Genomic DNA, 15850 nt, shown 5'->3' with positions numbered 1-15850 from the left:
CCCCATAGACACAAACTATAGGGAGCATAACCAAACTTATTGTACTATCTAACTCAAGATAACAACACCAAGCATCATCATTTAGTGCAATCAGTTAACCTCGGAGCCACTTCCACTAAATGCGAGGGAAATTACAGAGGATCTAAACGGTGACAGACTGATACAGTAATATGTAAATCTCAATTTCTGCATCTTTATGTAAATATGGTGCCATAAATCTTTTGATCTCGGTCTATAAAAATACCTGAACAGACTCAAAGATTTACTTGTTCAAAAAAGCATTAATGTGTCCCATTGATTGTATAGTAACGCAGACATTGTGCGTTTCTGTCTCGTCCGGAACAGTTCTAATGCTGATATTTTGTACACTGAAGCCAAGGCATATAATAAATCACTTTTCCAAATGGTTCAAAATGCTGCTTTCTACCTCGAGACGTCCCCTAAGACACTTTTAAGTATCAGCATGTATTTTATATCTCAAAGAGCTGAAATCAAATAAGAGGAAGATGTGGTGTCCAAAGAAAGCAGATTGTGCAGATGGAATATGAACCAGGTGCAGAGTTTGGAGACTCTTCACAAGAATCTCACCACTGAATTTAATAGCATGGAAATATTCAGGGTAGGCCTCCTTAACTAACCTGTTGAACTTTGAGACACTCCCTGGTAAACCTCTTACTTGCTCATTGCCATTACGTAGTCATTTGATAATTACTGTATGAACGGCTACCTTTCAGAACCATACCACAGCCAAAGACAACACTAATTCCAAAATAATTTTCTCTGCTGTACCTGTGGTATCTTTGTTTTAGTACCCCATTTGGTCCCACTTTACATTAAGTGTCGCTAAATAATTACATAAGTAGGTAGAATGTAACTACAGCACAATGCAGGTACACATGCCAATGTTATTCAAACCGCAAAAAGGTTTCTCAGTTACAAGTAACAATGTCCACATGCAATGTAGTTACATTGTACCTGCCTCGATGTAATAACTATATAAATACATTGTAATTAATGACACTTGCTATGAATTTGGAATTGTTAAGCCATAATTGCTCAATAAAAATGTAGCGAATCAGGGCTTTCTAATGTTGCTGAGGAAATATGAATTGAAATAGAGAAGGCTGTTTCACCTTGCCAAGAGAAGCCAAAATCAGAATATGTTTCAACAGTTCAGTTGGTGAGGAGAGCATTGTGCGGATAAACACGTCAACAAGGATTTCACATTGTTAGCAACCATTCAGGCATGCACACAGTACATCCTCATATCCCTGTTTCATTCTTTAGAACTCTGTGCAACGATTACAATGCGTTTCTAATTGGGACTTTTTATAACCATGTCTTTGATTTATAGCTCAGCGTACTCTTTTGATAAGAGTATCTCCTTGCAGCCCTAACAAAAGATTTATGCTTTTTTTCATGTCATAAAACCTGTGTTATTGAACCATTTCGAGAGGATTTTATTCGTATGCTGTTTTACGGATCTTCTCAAAGCTGCCCGCATAAGCAGTTTGGACGACTGAGTGTTCACAGCTGGAGACATGAAGACCTGATCCAGGACCAGCAGATTGAAGACCAAGCATTGCTCCAAACTGTGTAGTCAAGCCTTAACATTAGTGTTGTGAATCCTGTATGGCTACCAAAATCCACAGAAAGCAATGCTCTTTATAGCACGAGTCTCATTAGCTATTATTAAGTAGTTTCTTCTGTTTTAGTACCACATTGGATATACGTTTATCACCCTCTTCTGAAATAGCAGAGCTATACTATGTCTTGAGAGTCGTCTGTTTATGTTGGCAATCGCGATGGGACAGATTTGAGAAGATCAGCTTCAGGTCAGCCACGGTGGAAGCTACAAGAGACGCATTGAACTTTAAACATCTATACTAGAGCATTAAGACTAATTTATTCACATTATTGTTTGCCTTCATTGATAAACATTTGGAGGTGCTCGTTACGTTCCCCAGCAAGAAAACCAAAAATGTCGCTCAAAAAGATGGGGGAACTAACAAAGAGTCACTGACCAACAACCAAAACAAAAACATACAGGGTTTTAGAAGGGGTTCTGAAAGACACTCATTGGGGTGTCCACTGAAAGTTGACTAGCAACAACACCTGGAAACTAAAAGACACCAACCATGAGTGCCCACTTAATTTGCCCATGAAAGGCAAACAAAAGAAAAACCCACACCAAACTTAAAGACAGGAAGCGAACCAAAAATGTGGAGCAGGGAAATCAGACAAAGAAATGTTTTCCTAGAAATCAAAACAGGAGAGCTAACTAAAGGGGCTGACACCTCCATATCTCTCAAGACCACTGGAGCACTGGGCCAGCCACTCTTAAATAGCACCTGTGCCACCACAGGTGAAACGCCTTCCAACTAACGAGATGGCAACCAGCACATGTGTAACACATACTGACTAACAAGGTGATACCAATTGGTGTGTCCTATGTTCTAAAGAGCTACATGTCCTGAAGTGCTACCTCAAAACATAAATGGAAAAACCAAAACCTGTAACAGTGTCATAGACGCTGTTCACAAGGTCTAACTAACCCCTATTCTATTTCTTAGCTCTTATTTCTGACGCAAAACAAAAGCCATTGTTTATCATTTAAACTCTGTCACTGTTTTAAAGTCACCATTGTCCTCATGGTGAAATCCCTGTTTCCTTCCTCTCCTGTAACTGAGTTAGGAAGCATGCCTGTATCTCTGTAGTGACTGGGTGTATTGATACACCATCCAAAGTGTAATTAATAACTTCACCAGGAACATTCAATGTCTGCTTTTTTGTATTTTTACCCATCTACCAAAAGTTGCCTTTCTTTGCGAGGCGTTGGAAAACCTCCCTTGCCTTAGTGGTTGGATCTGTGTTTGAAATTCACTGCTCGACTGAGGGACTTTACAGATAATTGTATGTGTGGGGTACAGAGGTGAAGTTGTCATTCAGAAATCATGTTAAACACTATTAATGCACATAGAGCGAGTACGTGTTACTTATTTAAGCACATTTCTACTCCTGAACGGCTTGCCATAACACATGGGTTAAGTACTTACTGACTGAAGGCATTTCAGCTTTCCCTTTTCTATTCATTAGGAATATTTTGGAAAAACATAATTCCACTTTGACATCATTTGATATTGTGTGTAGGCCAGTTACACAACATTTTATCAATTTTAAATACAGGCTGTAACACAACAAAATGTGGAAATACTCAAGGGGTGTGAATACTTTCTGAAGGCACTGTATGATATGCATTCTCAACATCTTCATGCTACTTAGAGACATCCCAATTTAGAAAGGCTTTTTTTTTTAACACCACAAAACGACCTGAAATATCGTGTCAGTAGAGCAATAGACAACAGTAAGGATTTCCCGCCAAAGTTGGATAGAAATCACAATGAAGTCATTTTTGGCGTTTTAATGGCACGGTGACTTCAACAGTGACCAAGGAAAACATTCAAACTTGAGAAAAGAATTACGGTTTATTATTGTAACCTTCCATGCTGGAACTGGTTATTATAAATTGGAGTTACATGAATCAGAGTGTGTAATGAAAACTAAACCAAACCCACAAAAGAGAACAAAAGAGACTGGAAGTCAAAGGATCAAACTTCAGCTCACTCCATCTAATTGTGTGGGAGTAGACATTGGACCATCGTTTTAGGTTGAGGTTTCAACCGAAAGGCGTCAAAGGAAGTCTTTATAGAACATAATGCTATTCTCCACGCTTTTTGAGGAGAGCCAACAATATAGCCCTATCATTAATGATATCCAGGTCAATTAATCATCAGGAAATAGAGCTGTTTTCAAAGCTGCTTTATCCATTTTTGGATACGTAGTTTAGTCTGTGAAAACAAGAGGTTACTGAGGATATTTATGTTTGGACAGGCCTTTGTATTTGAAAAAAAAACATATATTATTTTGGTAATCAATAGAATGGGTGTCTTCGCATCCGAAACAAGTAACCCTTCATATACTCTTACTGTCCTCTCCTAGAATGGTCATGACATCATGCTCAACAGAACACATTCATCTCAATAGCTGCCTACAATTAACTTCACACCTACTTCTAGTCTACTTGGTAAGAGAGGTATTTTCCCATTGCTCCATATCTATATTTGGTCAGGTCTCCTGTGCTCTATTAATTAATTGGCAAGAGCTACAATCAGGAACATTTATTGAGTCAACACAGACTCTCTCATAACATTCTAGAATTGCCTCGATGCTCATTACATCAGAGGAGAAATACATCATAGTCACTGAAGTCTCATTGAGTGTTCCCTGATAGGAATCAAAATCAATACCTAACTTCAAATTGTGATAATTTCCCTCGTCGACAACACTCTGACCATGAACCAGAGAAACAAAATCATCTGGTTTTTCCAACTGAGACAACATGAGTTATGTGTCCCAAAAAAACAAAAACAGATGTGGATATTGCAGTAAAGTAAATATTTACCCACCAGTTTTAATTAGGCAGCAATTTCGCTATGAAATTAAGCATCTCCATCATAACGCAAGCAAACATTACACCAACATTGAATTGTTTAAAGCGAACGTTAACCGAAAATTCTGGGAAAAAAACAAGAAATAATATATAATATAAAAATAGCAATAATGTGGGAGCAATTTATGCTAATTAGGCTTTTATTTATGGTCCAATAATTGGGCACATTTGAATTGTTGATGATGTTTTTTCTCTTCTATTTGTTCTATCGCTGTGTGCTCCCCATTGTTCCCTCTGCGAAGATCAAAGGAACTCCAATTGAATGGATGGTAATGGTGCGTGGCTCTAGTCTCAGTGCCGAGTGGTTGAAGAAAAACAGCCAATTTGGGGTCTACGTGGACACAATTAGCACAATTCATGTGTGCCTTTCACTGAGGTACTTTCACTAAACCCACGGAATGGCTGAGCATTCACTTCTGAGCTATGATTTTCATAACCTTAAAACCTCTTGTGTCTTTTCATTACACTGCTAGCAATAGAGTCGTTGTGCTACTTTGTAAGGTGTCATTGAGGATAATGCCAAAAGAAACTGCATGACAGCACTGCCATTTGAACTGACGGGTTTTGTCAATACAAGTGAGTAACTTTAAAAAATATACTCAGATGGTTTGAATACAACGAACACTTTATGGATTAAATTAGAGTATGTCCAGTCTCATCCTTTGAGAATTTCAAAGGAATGTTTTTAAATGAAAATGTATTTGTGTGACTTATGTTCATCTTGTAAAGCACAGCTCAATCCTTAGGAATCGATTGACGCACCCGTGCGTCAGTTGAATTAGCATAATAAGCATAATCCCCATCGAAATCCATCCGTTTAAGCTGGAGATATCAATTTTTTTTGGTTGCATGGGCCGTGTCTCAATCCATTTACCTATGTAGGCCATCTGCATCTGTTGTCGAAAGTGGCAGAGCTACAGCGCTGTTTGTCAGACCAGGAGACTGTCTGTAGCATCTGAACACATTTTGCTGCAAACTAATATGACCCTACTATGGAAATAGGACACTCTCACCAACACGATGGGGTTCTCCGCTTTGCTCTACGAGTGTCTCGTCTGAAGGTGACCGTTACAGGTTTCAAAAATTCATGGAAGTAGTTTTGTGCCAACAAAAAAAAGGGTTAAATATGTGTCAAAAAAACAAAAAGCTTTCTTTTATATAGGATAGGCACTTCAAAACCTTGTTTCTTATAATTTATGTTTGGACTGTCTGACTTGCCATATTATGACCATCTTAAAACATTTCCATTTGTTAGCTTAGTAACCCCCCCAATCATGTGTGTATGTTGCTGTTTATATGTTTACTATATATCTTTGTCTTTATCCTATCCGACTTGCTACAACTGAAGTTCCTTCTGGAGAAATAAAGTAACTCAGTTAAATTCAATGCAGTGATCGACTCCCATCCGAAACTAAGCTACCCGTTTCCCTGAAAAACAAGACCCCTAATCACGTTTTCATTGTATCGTAGTTTACATCAAATGCTCGGGGCATGGCTTATACAGTCTCTTTCTTCTCCCCACCACATTCTAATGAGACCACAAATGGTCCAGTCCAGATTTGAGCTGAGGAAACAAGGTGCATTATGTAGGTGGGAGGTAACCAAACCATTGACACACAATTAGCATGAAGCCCAGACCTTGGAAATAGCATTGAGGCTGCCGAGAGCTCGCTTGACAGAATGAAAAGATTAAGACATGAGGAAAGATATAGGGGGCATGGGAAAGTCCATAGGGGATACGGAGCGACTGAAGTATGCCCAATGAGTGAAGGCCGACAATTAGGCAATGAATGTTATTGTGAAAATGTATGTGCCTGAAACAGCTGTTAAGTGTCTGTGCACTCCTCCATACCAAAGAGATGCATTTATTTGGACATGGCTTTTGTTTACCCCCCTCTATATATACATGCAAGCCTGTCAAAGAAGGACTGATGCAGTAGTAGAAAACTATAGAAGTACAAAATTCCCTCAGGTACAGAATTAGGTCAACTTGGGATGGAAGCCAGTGCAGTCAAATTCAAACGCAGGAAACAAATTATCCATGGTGGTATTTTACATTATCATCCTCACCCAGAGTACAATACTACAAGTCTATAAAATACAAGTGCACAAGAAGTACTGAAAAGTTCCTCTGGAATAGTTGTTGCCCAGAAGGTCATTGTGTGTAAAATCCCCCTACAGAATGATTTCATAAGCATAACAGCCATGCTGAAATATGTGGTAACTACATAGAAGGCAGCTGTTTCTACGTTTCTTACTGTAGCTGAGAGAACGAATCAGCAACACATAATTCAGAGCTGTCGGGTCTGGGCTTCACAATCACTGAAAAAAGGGAATATTGTAAAGATTTGCAATACACTGAGACTGTGTGCACCTCAACTTAAAACTGGTGTCTTCTTTCCCCAGTGTTAGTGTGGAAATAGTTATGGGGAAATGACTAACTGTGAGGGTGATAACTGACACACACCTTTTTCAATTCGCACAATGATTCATGAAATAAACCAATTCCCATAGTGCATTCAGAGTAATTGCTTGTCTTACTTATGGAACTCTGTGAAGCAATTTTTATTGAGTAGTTTCTACAGTTCTGTGTTCTTTGCCAACTTAGGCGAGTCTTGGCACCAGTAGCAGCATTGATTTGGTCTCAGTTGTCTTTCTTTGCTCTATAGCGATTCCATGAAAATAATTTAGCATACACTCCATAAATGGAGGAATCACTATCAGTATGCATTCAATGTTATATGATGAGGTGGTGGCCTGCAGAGTAAGTAAACATTTAGATAGGCGACCCACCCACAGATGCATACTTGGCAGTGTAAGGACTTGGCCCATGCAGATGTTTGTGTGTGTAATGTTATATGCTGTGGCTTTGGCCTGACTGGGGATTGCTTGTTGACCATTGCTTATAGACAATCACTTTTTCCATGTTTGTGTCTTGAAGCTGAGACCATGGATGATTTGAAGGAGACCTCTCCGTCTGATGAATAGCCGACTCTGAGTAAAACCTCTGAGCTCAAACATTTAGGTCGGAGGCACTGTAAACGTCCACTGTAGTTACCGTAGTCAAATTTGCCTTTATCTCACCCCGAATCAATGTCAACCAGACTATCTTTCCAAATCTAAGACAAGTGTGTTATGTTTTTCCCCAGGGGACAGGACACTTGTTCAACCGTTAGCCAAGCACAGAGAGCAAGGCGACAATTAAGTCAGCATCCCCCTGAAATAGAAAACAAAACAAAATAAAACAAAACGCTGAGCCAGCCGTTAAACATCATAACTCATACCAGATGGGGCGGTGTTGTCCTTTAAGCGTCTGCAGATGAAACAGAGCGTGTAGTGTCACTGCAACGGGACGTTTGATACCAGTTGATGTTTGCTGCTTAGCACTTATCAGATGCTTCTGGTAACGTTTTCAAGAGGGTGGCATATAAGCAGTGGGGTGTCCAGAACATTTTGAATGGGGTGACCAAGGTGGGGCACAGAACCAGTTTAGGGGGGGGGCATAACATTTTGAACCTTAATCGATGCAAGATGGATTTTTTTCAATATAATTATTATAGTTTGATGCTTTAAATGCTTAGGTTTGGTACATTTCCCTGTTGAGGTAAATCATAAATCAACTTGAAAAGTCTTGTTAAAGTGTTAGCGTTCAAGGTCAGGATTTTTTTATGAGGGTATTATCATACAGGAGTAAATTCACTTCGTGAAAGTGCCATCCAGAGTGTGAATTCTACCGTGACATTCGAGGGGACCTTTTTTTTTATGGGACCTCCTATGCGTGCACGTGCACCACCTTTTGTTCATGGGCTTTATAGTAAAGATGTTATTCTAACTGTAAAAATGCATTACCTTTTAATGTGTCATGAACACAACCAGTCATGATGTTCTCATCCGATTGTCAAACTAATCACTTCAAAAAGTAGGCTACCTTTCGCAACTTCATCTACCTCAAAATAAGTCCAGCATCCGAACAGCGCACCGTGCCACCGCCATTTGAATGGAAAGGGACATCAATTACGAACGCCACCAGTGTCATGACGTTCAGCCTACAGAGTGGCATGTATTCACCGATGCCAAGGGAAGCTAGGCTTCCCCTGAAATGTTTGCAATTTTTTTTTTAACAAACGTAAAAAATGATTTCTCGTGCGTGTGTATCCGTGTTTCATAATGTTCCTTCAATTCGCGAGGCAAACAGTGCCGCTCTGTCTTGGTATCTGTAGCCCAGGTATCTGGTGCTGTCTGGCCAAAAATAATATGGCATGTGATACTCTTTTTGTTTTTTTTACATCTTGGTCAAAATTATCAATATATTCATAGACATTCTATCAGATCTCAGAATTCTGGTGGTGGGGGGGGGGGCACTTGGGTGGCCAATCAGAATTCAGGGGTGGACGTAGCCGCCCTCTGGACACGCCACTGCATACTGTATAAGCCTACATAATCCTTCCTTTTGGACTAGAGAATCTGCCAGAAAGTCATAGAAACAATATATTATATTCCAAAGATGCAGACATACAAAAGTATGTAAACCATTTCTCTCTTTCCCGCAGTTTATTTCATTGATGCTTTCATGTCAGTTGAAAGGCATCGAGTTGGCTGCGTTAAGCACAGCATTGAGGAACACTATTGAAGGCAACGACACAGCTTTGATGCAGATGTGAACTTGAACACTCCTTATTATGAAGACCTCTTTGCTGTTATTTCACATGCAAGTATTTCACCAATGAGCCAGCGATTGTCCTCCATGTATCCATCAAGGTCTTAAGATTCTGTCAGCATAAATGAACACCTGCCTCAAAAAGCTGGTCATTAATGAAGAGTTTAATTGCAAAAAGCTATATATCCATTTTCAGAAATGTTGGTAAATGAGCTTTTATTGTTTAAATAACCTTCTCACTTTCTAATAATGGCATGGGGTTGTTCAATGACAGACATGTATTTGTTTGAAACCTATCACTAGATCATTTAATTTCAAAGAGATAAATAATCAATGTTTTGTTGCAAAACGCTATATATACGCCTCACTCTCAGAGAAAAATGTAGCACTGATAGGTTTGACATAGTCAGACAAATAGTAACATTTTTAACAAAGAACTGTACAAATGATACATTTGTGACATCAATATTTTAACAAAATAATTTATTTAAATGAATCAATACAGTAAAATGAGTTATGTATGTAAAGTATACAGGAAACAAACATTCTATTCCAGCTAAACAATGTATACAGCATATAGCGTTTTGCAACAAAATCCATTTTAATACACATTTCAAATCTATGAATTAAAAATCTGAGAACAGTAATATATTTCACAAACAAAAAAGGTACCCATAAGCAATCATTTCTCATAATAAAAAAAACAAATGTGAAAAGTGAATGGATATAGCGTTTTGGAACTAAATTCTTCGTATGATGTTCCAGTCAGTAGATTATCCTCTTGCGCTTTAACTACATGAAAGATAGGCAGGCCACTTCCCAGAATAGATTTTAGGATCAGCCAACAACTTTGAGTCTTGTTAGTGAATAAAGCTTATGTTCCTCTGACAATGCTTTTAATTAAAAGCCACATCATTTAAGCCTAAGGAAAGCTGTTATAGTTTCATCGTGCCTCATGACGCTGGAGTCTTAGGAATAATCAATCTTTATAAACAAGCTCGGGGAGGATTTTGAACGAACTGGATGATTTAAGAAAGTCAATAATATTGCCACACCACATCCTCTTATAAACATTGAGGACAAGTCAAAGTAAACAGAGTAGATCAAAACCATTTTAATGGCAGTTTCATTCGATGACACTTGTGGACTTTAAAATGGTTTCGCTCACCACTAAGCTGCATGGGAAATTGCCTCTAGCTCCTTTCGCGCCTTCAGTCAAGACAAAAAGGTTTTGGCATGGGGAGATACAGAACATTAGGAACGCCTTGTTGGCATCTCCGTCATTATCACTCGCTTGGAAAACAATTTGTTCCAATTTTAACTTGACACGTTGATAACTTCATGTAGCGAATGTTGATAACTTAGTCACCCTGCACTGCTAAACTAACAAATGTGATCATGTGAAGTTGTGCTTGACTAGGGGCTCTATTAAATCTGTATCTCTGAAGCGCTACGGATTGCGCGTTAGAAATGTAAAAGGTCATTTCAGATTGAGCCGACATCTATAGCGCTTACTGTGAACGCGGTCTCCGCTAACGCGGGAACATTGCCTATTCAATCCTTATCGCGGAAATTCAGACATAAAGCCCAATTGAAATTTAAAGCCAATGTTTTAGCGGAGACGGCATTCACAGTAAATGCTGCATTTGTCATCTCAATCGGAAATGCTCTTCACATTTCTATCGCGAAATCTGTAACGCGTCACCGTTAAGGGTTGGATTAACCCCTAATTTTCAATCACGCTGTAACGCTGAACTTCTGCGATACGGATTGAATAAAGCCCTATGAGTGTTTGTCCATTTGACTCCATTGAAATAACATTAACTGTGTTTATCCAGTGTTATATATTACGTTCCTCAGAAATATACAGTATACACTGTAGCAATTCCATTTCATAACCAGCTAATGGCAATTATTACGATAAGACAATTCAACAACACAATTTTGGCAACTTTTCAACTACAACAAATCCTTCTACGACAAGTATACAGTGTCTACCCATATCTCTAGTTTCATTTAGTAGGACAAGACTCCCTTTATGCAGCCCTGTTTCCCTATCCCCTATCGGGGTTTGTCTCCCTTTCTAATTCACATATAGTTGGAGTGCATGCTATGCAATCTTTGACTCCTCTATTCATTTTGATACCCTGCCATGCCAATCTCACAAACAGTAAAGAGAGAGAGATGCTGTGAGGTTCATTTTAATTCACCTTCTCTTGTATTTACTCAAGGTTCTTTTTCACTTACTGTCATTATCATTATGAGTGTTATTATTATTTCAGCATCAGCATGGTACAGCATTCCCAAGCAGGCTTCGTCAACATTGGTCTCGGCAGGACAGAACCTCTCCAGGAGCCCACAGTAATCCACCAGATTTGGGTTGTCACTCCTCGCTTGGTTCATGGCCTCTCTCTCTCTTTCTCGATGACAGAGAAGATAAGCATGTTGCATACCGGATCACCAGGCTACGAAAAAATTGTTCTGCTGAATAAGCCAGATGTAAATAATTGTTGAAAGCAATACGGGGCCCTGCGTCGCAGTGTCCGCTGGATGTTGTGCTTGGCTGCCAGCACCGTGGCTCAGTTTCATTTAGGTCCTCAATGGCCTTTTCAAATGTTTTGTTCAATTCAGCCCAAGCTTTATTTAAACTCTGCCCACAACAGGCTTAGAGTCCTTAGAGTATAAAATACCTTACCACCCACATTATTGAGCTGCTATATGAGCTCAAAGGTTCCTATTTTAAGTTTGCGTTATTTTTAGACAGCCCCCATAGGATTGCAGTGAGATTGCTTACCGCATGGTGTGCTCACTTTGTATTGAAAGAGACCTTTAAATAAATACTTTTTATTCTGTTATTGGCTTTTTACATTTACAAAGCATGTTATAGTTTTATCAAAAGTGGAAAATACTGATGTTACATACGTAACAAATGTAAAAAATAAGTCTTCGATCTTACTTTCCCTGAAAGTAAGAACATACACTTGAGCATGTGAAAATATCCATAAAACACTGCTTAAGTCATTTAAGTTAATAAACAGTACAAAAAGTAGAAACCAAACATAGATTTAAAAAGAAGGGACAAAAACACTGACAACTATAACTTCCATGATTTCCCATGAATAAAAAAAATGTACACAAGTTCATAGTCTTAGTAGGGCGGGGTTCACGTCAAGATAGGATGGATCAGCTAGCTTTGCCCAAACCTTTTGGCTGGTCGAATAACACTCCAGCTCGAAGGATTGTGACCCAGACTATTCACCCCAGAACCTTCCCTTCCCACCCCCCGCCAACAGAACCAACAGTATCCTCCCCATTCTCCATCCTCAAATGTCGATAAGGCAGGGACTTGATTAATCCTAGCTCTTGGAGTGCTTCGCCAGTCATCTGTGAGCACATACAGCCAGAGAAAGTGGTTACCGTGCTCGTGTCATAACATTGGCAGGCCTCGATTACCGTGCGAACATAGTGGTGTGCTCATTTTCACACCACGGGCTGTATCTTGATGCTTACAGGTGCAGTAGGATCAAAACACACATGCTTCCTTTTAAAAATGAGAATCGGGACAAAAAAAGACACAGGCTGGGGTTACTATTGCTATGGCCTTTGGAATTTCTCCTGCAAAGTGTTTCAACGTTATCACTCCTCTTATCTCTCACAAGTGAATGTAACAGAAGTTTTGCAAAGGAGTGGCATTATTGGTAATACAGACCAGCTACATTTTGATTAAGATAAAATGGAGCTTTGCAGTTCCTAAACTGGATTCAGACACAGGCTCTTTGTTCCAACCATTTGGTGTTAATGTATTTCGCATAATGACGCCTTAAAGAGATGAATGATTGTACAGTTACAGTATGAGGTCTGGAAAGGACTGGTAAACTCTTCCAAGAGGTTTTAACTCTGTTCGAAGTAATATTACAGGTGTCCCTTTCTGCCTTACTGCACAAAGACATTAATGGAGACTGCTAGTCCAATGTTCTCTGCTTCTTATATACATTGTCTTCGTTTGCCTTTCAGAGAACATACCATATTGTACGGGGATTGTAATAAACAGTCTCATACATATTGCTCGGCCTCCCCTTCATTCAGAATGGTCACTGACCCGTCCCCACTGTTCATCTCAATGTCCATCTCTTTTGCAGCTGCGTTCTCCGGCAGCAGGGCCAGGTCCTTGAACACATCCACGTAATGGCCGAAGCCGGGGCCCCAGTTCAACAGGTTGTCCCAGTTGAAGCCCCCGGCTTGCTGGCCCAGTTTATGGGGCAAAGTGTAATGGTCCGTCATTGGCGCCTGTGCAGCGGGCCCGCCCTCGGCCCACCGGCTGGAGTAACGCCTCTGCTTGAGCCGCCCGCCGTAGTCCTCGTCGTCGGCATCCGACTCGTTGACCTGCGACAGCTTGGGCACCCTGGAGCTGTATGCCACTGGCTTCTCCCGGTCGTACTCCATCTCTGAGCAGGTGAAGGAGTCGTGCGAGTCACTCTCAGATGATGACTCCGGGGGGGCGGGGATGCCATCGGCCGGGTTGCGGACCCGTGACATGGGCCTGCGGCATTCCTCCTCGGATGAGGAGCGGCCGTGGTCGGCGCTGCAGATGCTGGGGTTGCGGGGCCGCGGCGTGTTGAGCCGCTCCACCTCCTCGATGGATAGCCCCACAGGGGGCCCCGTTTCCAGAGGGATCTGCTCAATGGGCTGCTTGAGCCGGCTGCTCGGCCGGGAGCCGTGGCCCGCCATGGTCTGGGGGCTCTTGCTGCGGCGGCCCAGCCGGGTGGCGTAGTTGAACATGGCGCCCGGCTGGCCCATCTCGTTGTGGTGCAGGTCCAGTGGGCTTCCATCCCGGCGGGCCAGGTTCAGCTCCCTAGTGGGGGTGTTGCGGTAGAAGGACGAGGGCTTGGTGAAGGGGGCCGGGCTGTGCCTTGAGAGGGGGTTGGGTGTGGGGCAGGCTGAGTGGCTGAGAGGGGTGGACCTCAGGGCCTGGCTGTACTGAGGCTGGTAGGTGTAGCTGGTGGCCCCCAAGGGCAGGGGAGACTGTCTGGCGAAGCCCAGAGGGCTGTGTCTCTGGATGGAGAACTTGGGCGTGTGGCTGCGGAACTGCTTGTAATGCTGGATGATGTCGGCGTCGGACGGGGCGATGCTGCTGGCGTTGTCTATGTCATAGTGCTCGATGTCTGCCTCAGGCATCTGGCAGGGGGCACATGGGGCGCTGGGGATGGTCTCGTTGTTGTGGGGGATGTCTGTCTCGTCGTAGATCAGGTAGGGGTTCTCCCTCTCGATGATGTCTGGCTTGGGGTTCCCCTCAGGCTGCTTCCTCACCGTCATGTCGTCGCCATACGGCGGGATGTTATCTGGGTCATCAAACGCCACGTTCTCGCTCCCTTTCTTCTTCTTCTTCTTCTTCTTCTTCTCCTTGGGCTGCTTCTCCTCCTTTGGCACGTTGGTCTTGTTGCGGCCCTTGCAGTGGTTGCAGAGGATCAGACTGAGCACCACCAGGGCCAGGGCTGTGGCACAGCTGCCCACAATGGCCGGTACCGCCCAGATGGGCAAGGTCAGCTCCTTGGCCGTGGGGCTCGGGCTGCAGATGAAGCCGCCGTTGTTGGCTGTCTTGCAGAGTGTGCCCTGAGGGCACTGAACCCCCAGGCACGCCACCAGGGTCTCGCAGGTCTTGCCAGTGTAGAATTCAGAGCAGACGCAGGTGTAACTAGAGTGGGGGCCAGGGACGCAGCTCCCTCGGTTCTGGCAGGGGTTCGAGGCGCATTCGCCGGGCGGGAGGCACTGGTAGGTGTACCACTGGTTGACGCACATCAGACCGTCCCAGCATGGGCTGCTGTCACACAGGTTGGGCCCTCTGCAGCCGATCTTGACGGCTGGGCTGGTCTTGGAGATGGTGACAGTGCTGTGATCTCCGCTGAAGGGAAGATTTTCCCCATTGTACTTCACATAGGCCAGGCAGCCGTCGAAGCCTGTGGGAAGAATAGGGAGAGGAAGAGGTGTTCAAATAACAGGAAGCACTTCTGGATGGCTATTAAGACAACACAGTGATAATTTCCGAATTAAGTTTGAGCGTTTTTCAGAATGTGCCAAGTGGCTGGGATAGCCAACTTGTAAATAACAGGAACTGAAAGCTATAATCAGAACTGGAGGAATTTTGTTTAGTCGGCAAATTGGTTAAGCATCGGCCAAAATCTCAATGAAATGTCCTCATGGAAAACACCTCGACAAATCCCATTCTCAAACGCGTAAATAAATCATTGGCAACTCTGAGAGAAGCCAATGTAATTATTTTCAAAAACATAGGTGGATGCCAGACAATCTTCAGACCTCGTATCGCTTCAAGACATCCATCTGGAAGAAATGTTTTGGTGACTAATTCAAACCTTCGCTTTCATTTTGCTTCACAAAGTTCCCTCACAGATGTAAACACATGTTTATTGAATTTATCCCATTTTGTTCTATTCATTAGATCCTTACTAGTTAAATGCACACCAGACCACAAATGCTTCTACATGCATATTAAGCGAGGGTCAGTTCCTACTTGGTGTAGGTGTGGCACCAAGAAACCGGGACCAGATAACCTTCGTGCTAGGCAAGACAGCCTGCCATAGGCATGTGCGTTTATTTTGAAGTATATCCGTACCTTATTGTGTGAAAGAGGCCAACAAATCATTAAAATTGCTTTTTTGTTTTACCAT

The 15850-nt window shown here is 42.0% G+C and overlaps 1 protein-coding gene across 1 annotated transcript in view; it reads right to left on the bottom strand.

The window, feature by feature from the left end:
• Nucleotides 1–9635: 9635 nt before the first annotated feature.
• LOC106611628 (protocadherin Fat 4) overlaps nucleotides 9636–15850 on the bottom strand; it is a 100970-nt gene continuing 94755 nt past the window's right edge. The window contains exon 17 of the mRNA XM_014212033.2: nucleotides 9636–15121. Coding sequence (XP_014067508.2) covers nucleotides 13221–15121 — 1901 coding nt within the window. The 3' untranslated portion in view covers nucleotides 9636–13220. The remainder of the gene's footprint in view (nucleotides 15122–15850) is intronic.

The sequence above is a fragment of the Salmo salar genome, chromosome ssa09 (genome assembly GCF_905237065.1).
Source record: "Salmo salar chromosome ssa09, Ssal_v3.1, whole genome shotgun sequence".
NCBI classification, from domain to species: Eukaryota; Metazoa; Chordata; class Actinopteri; order Salmoniformes; family Salmonidae; genus Salmo; species Salmo salar.
This window is presented reverse-complemented; position numbering and strand designations above follow the sequence as displayed.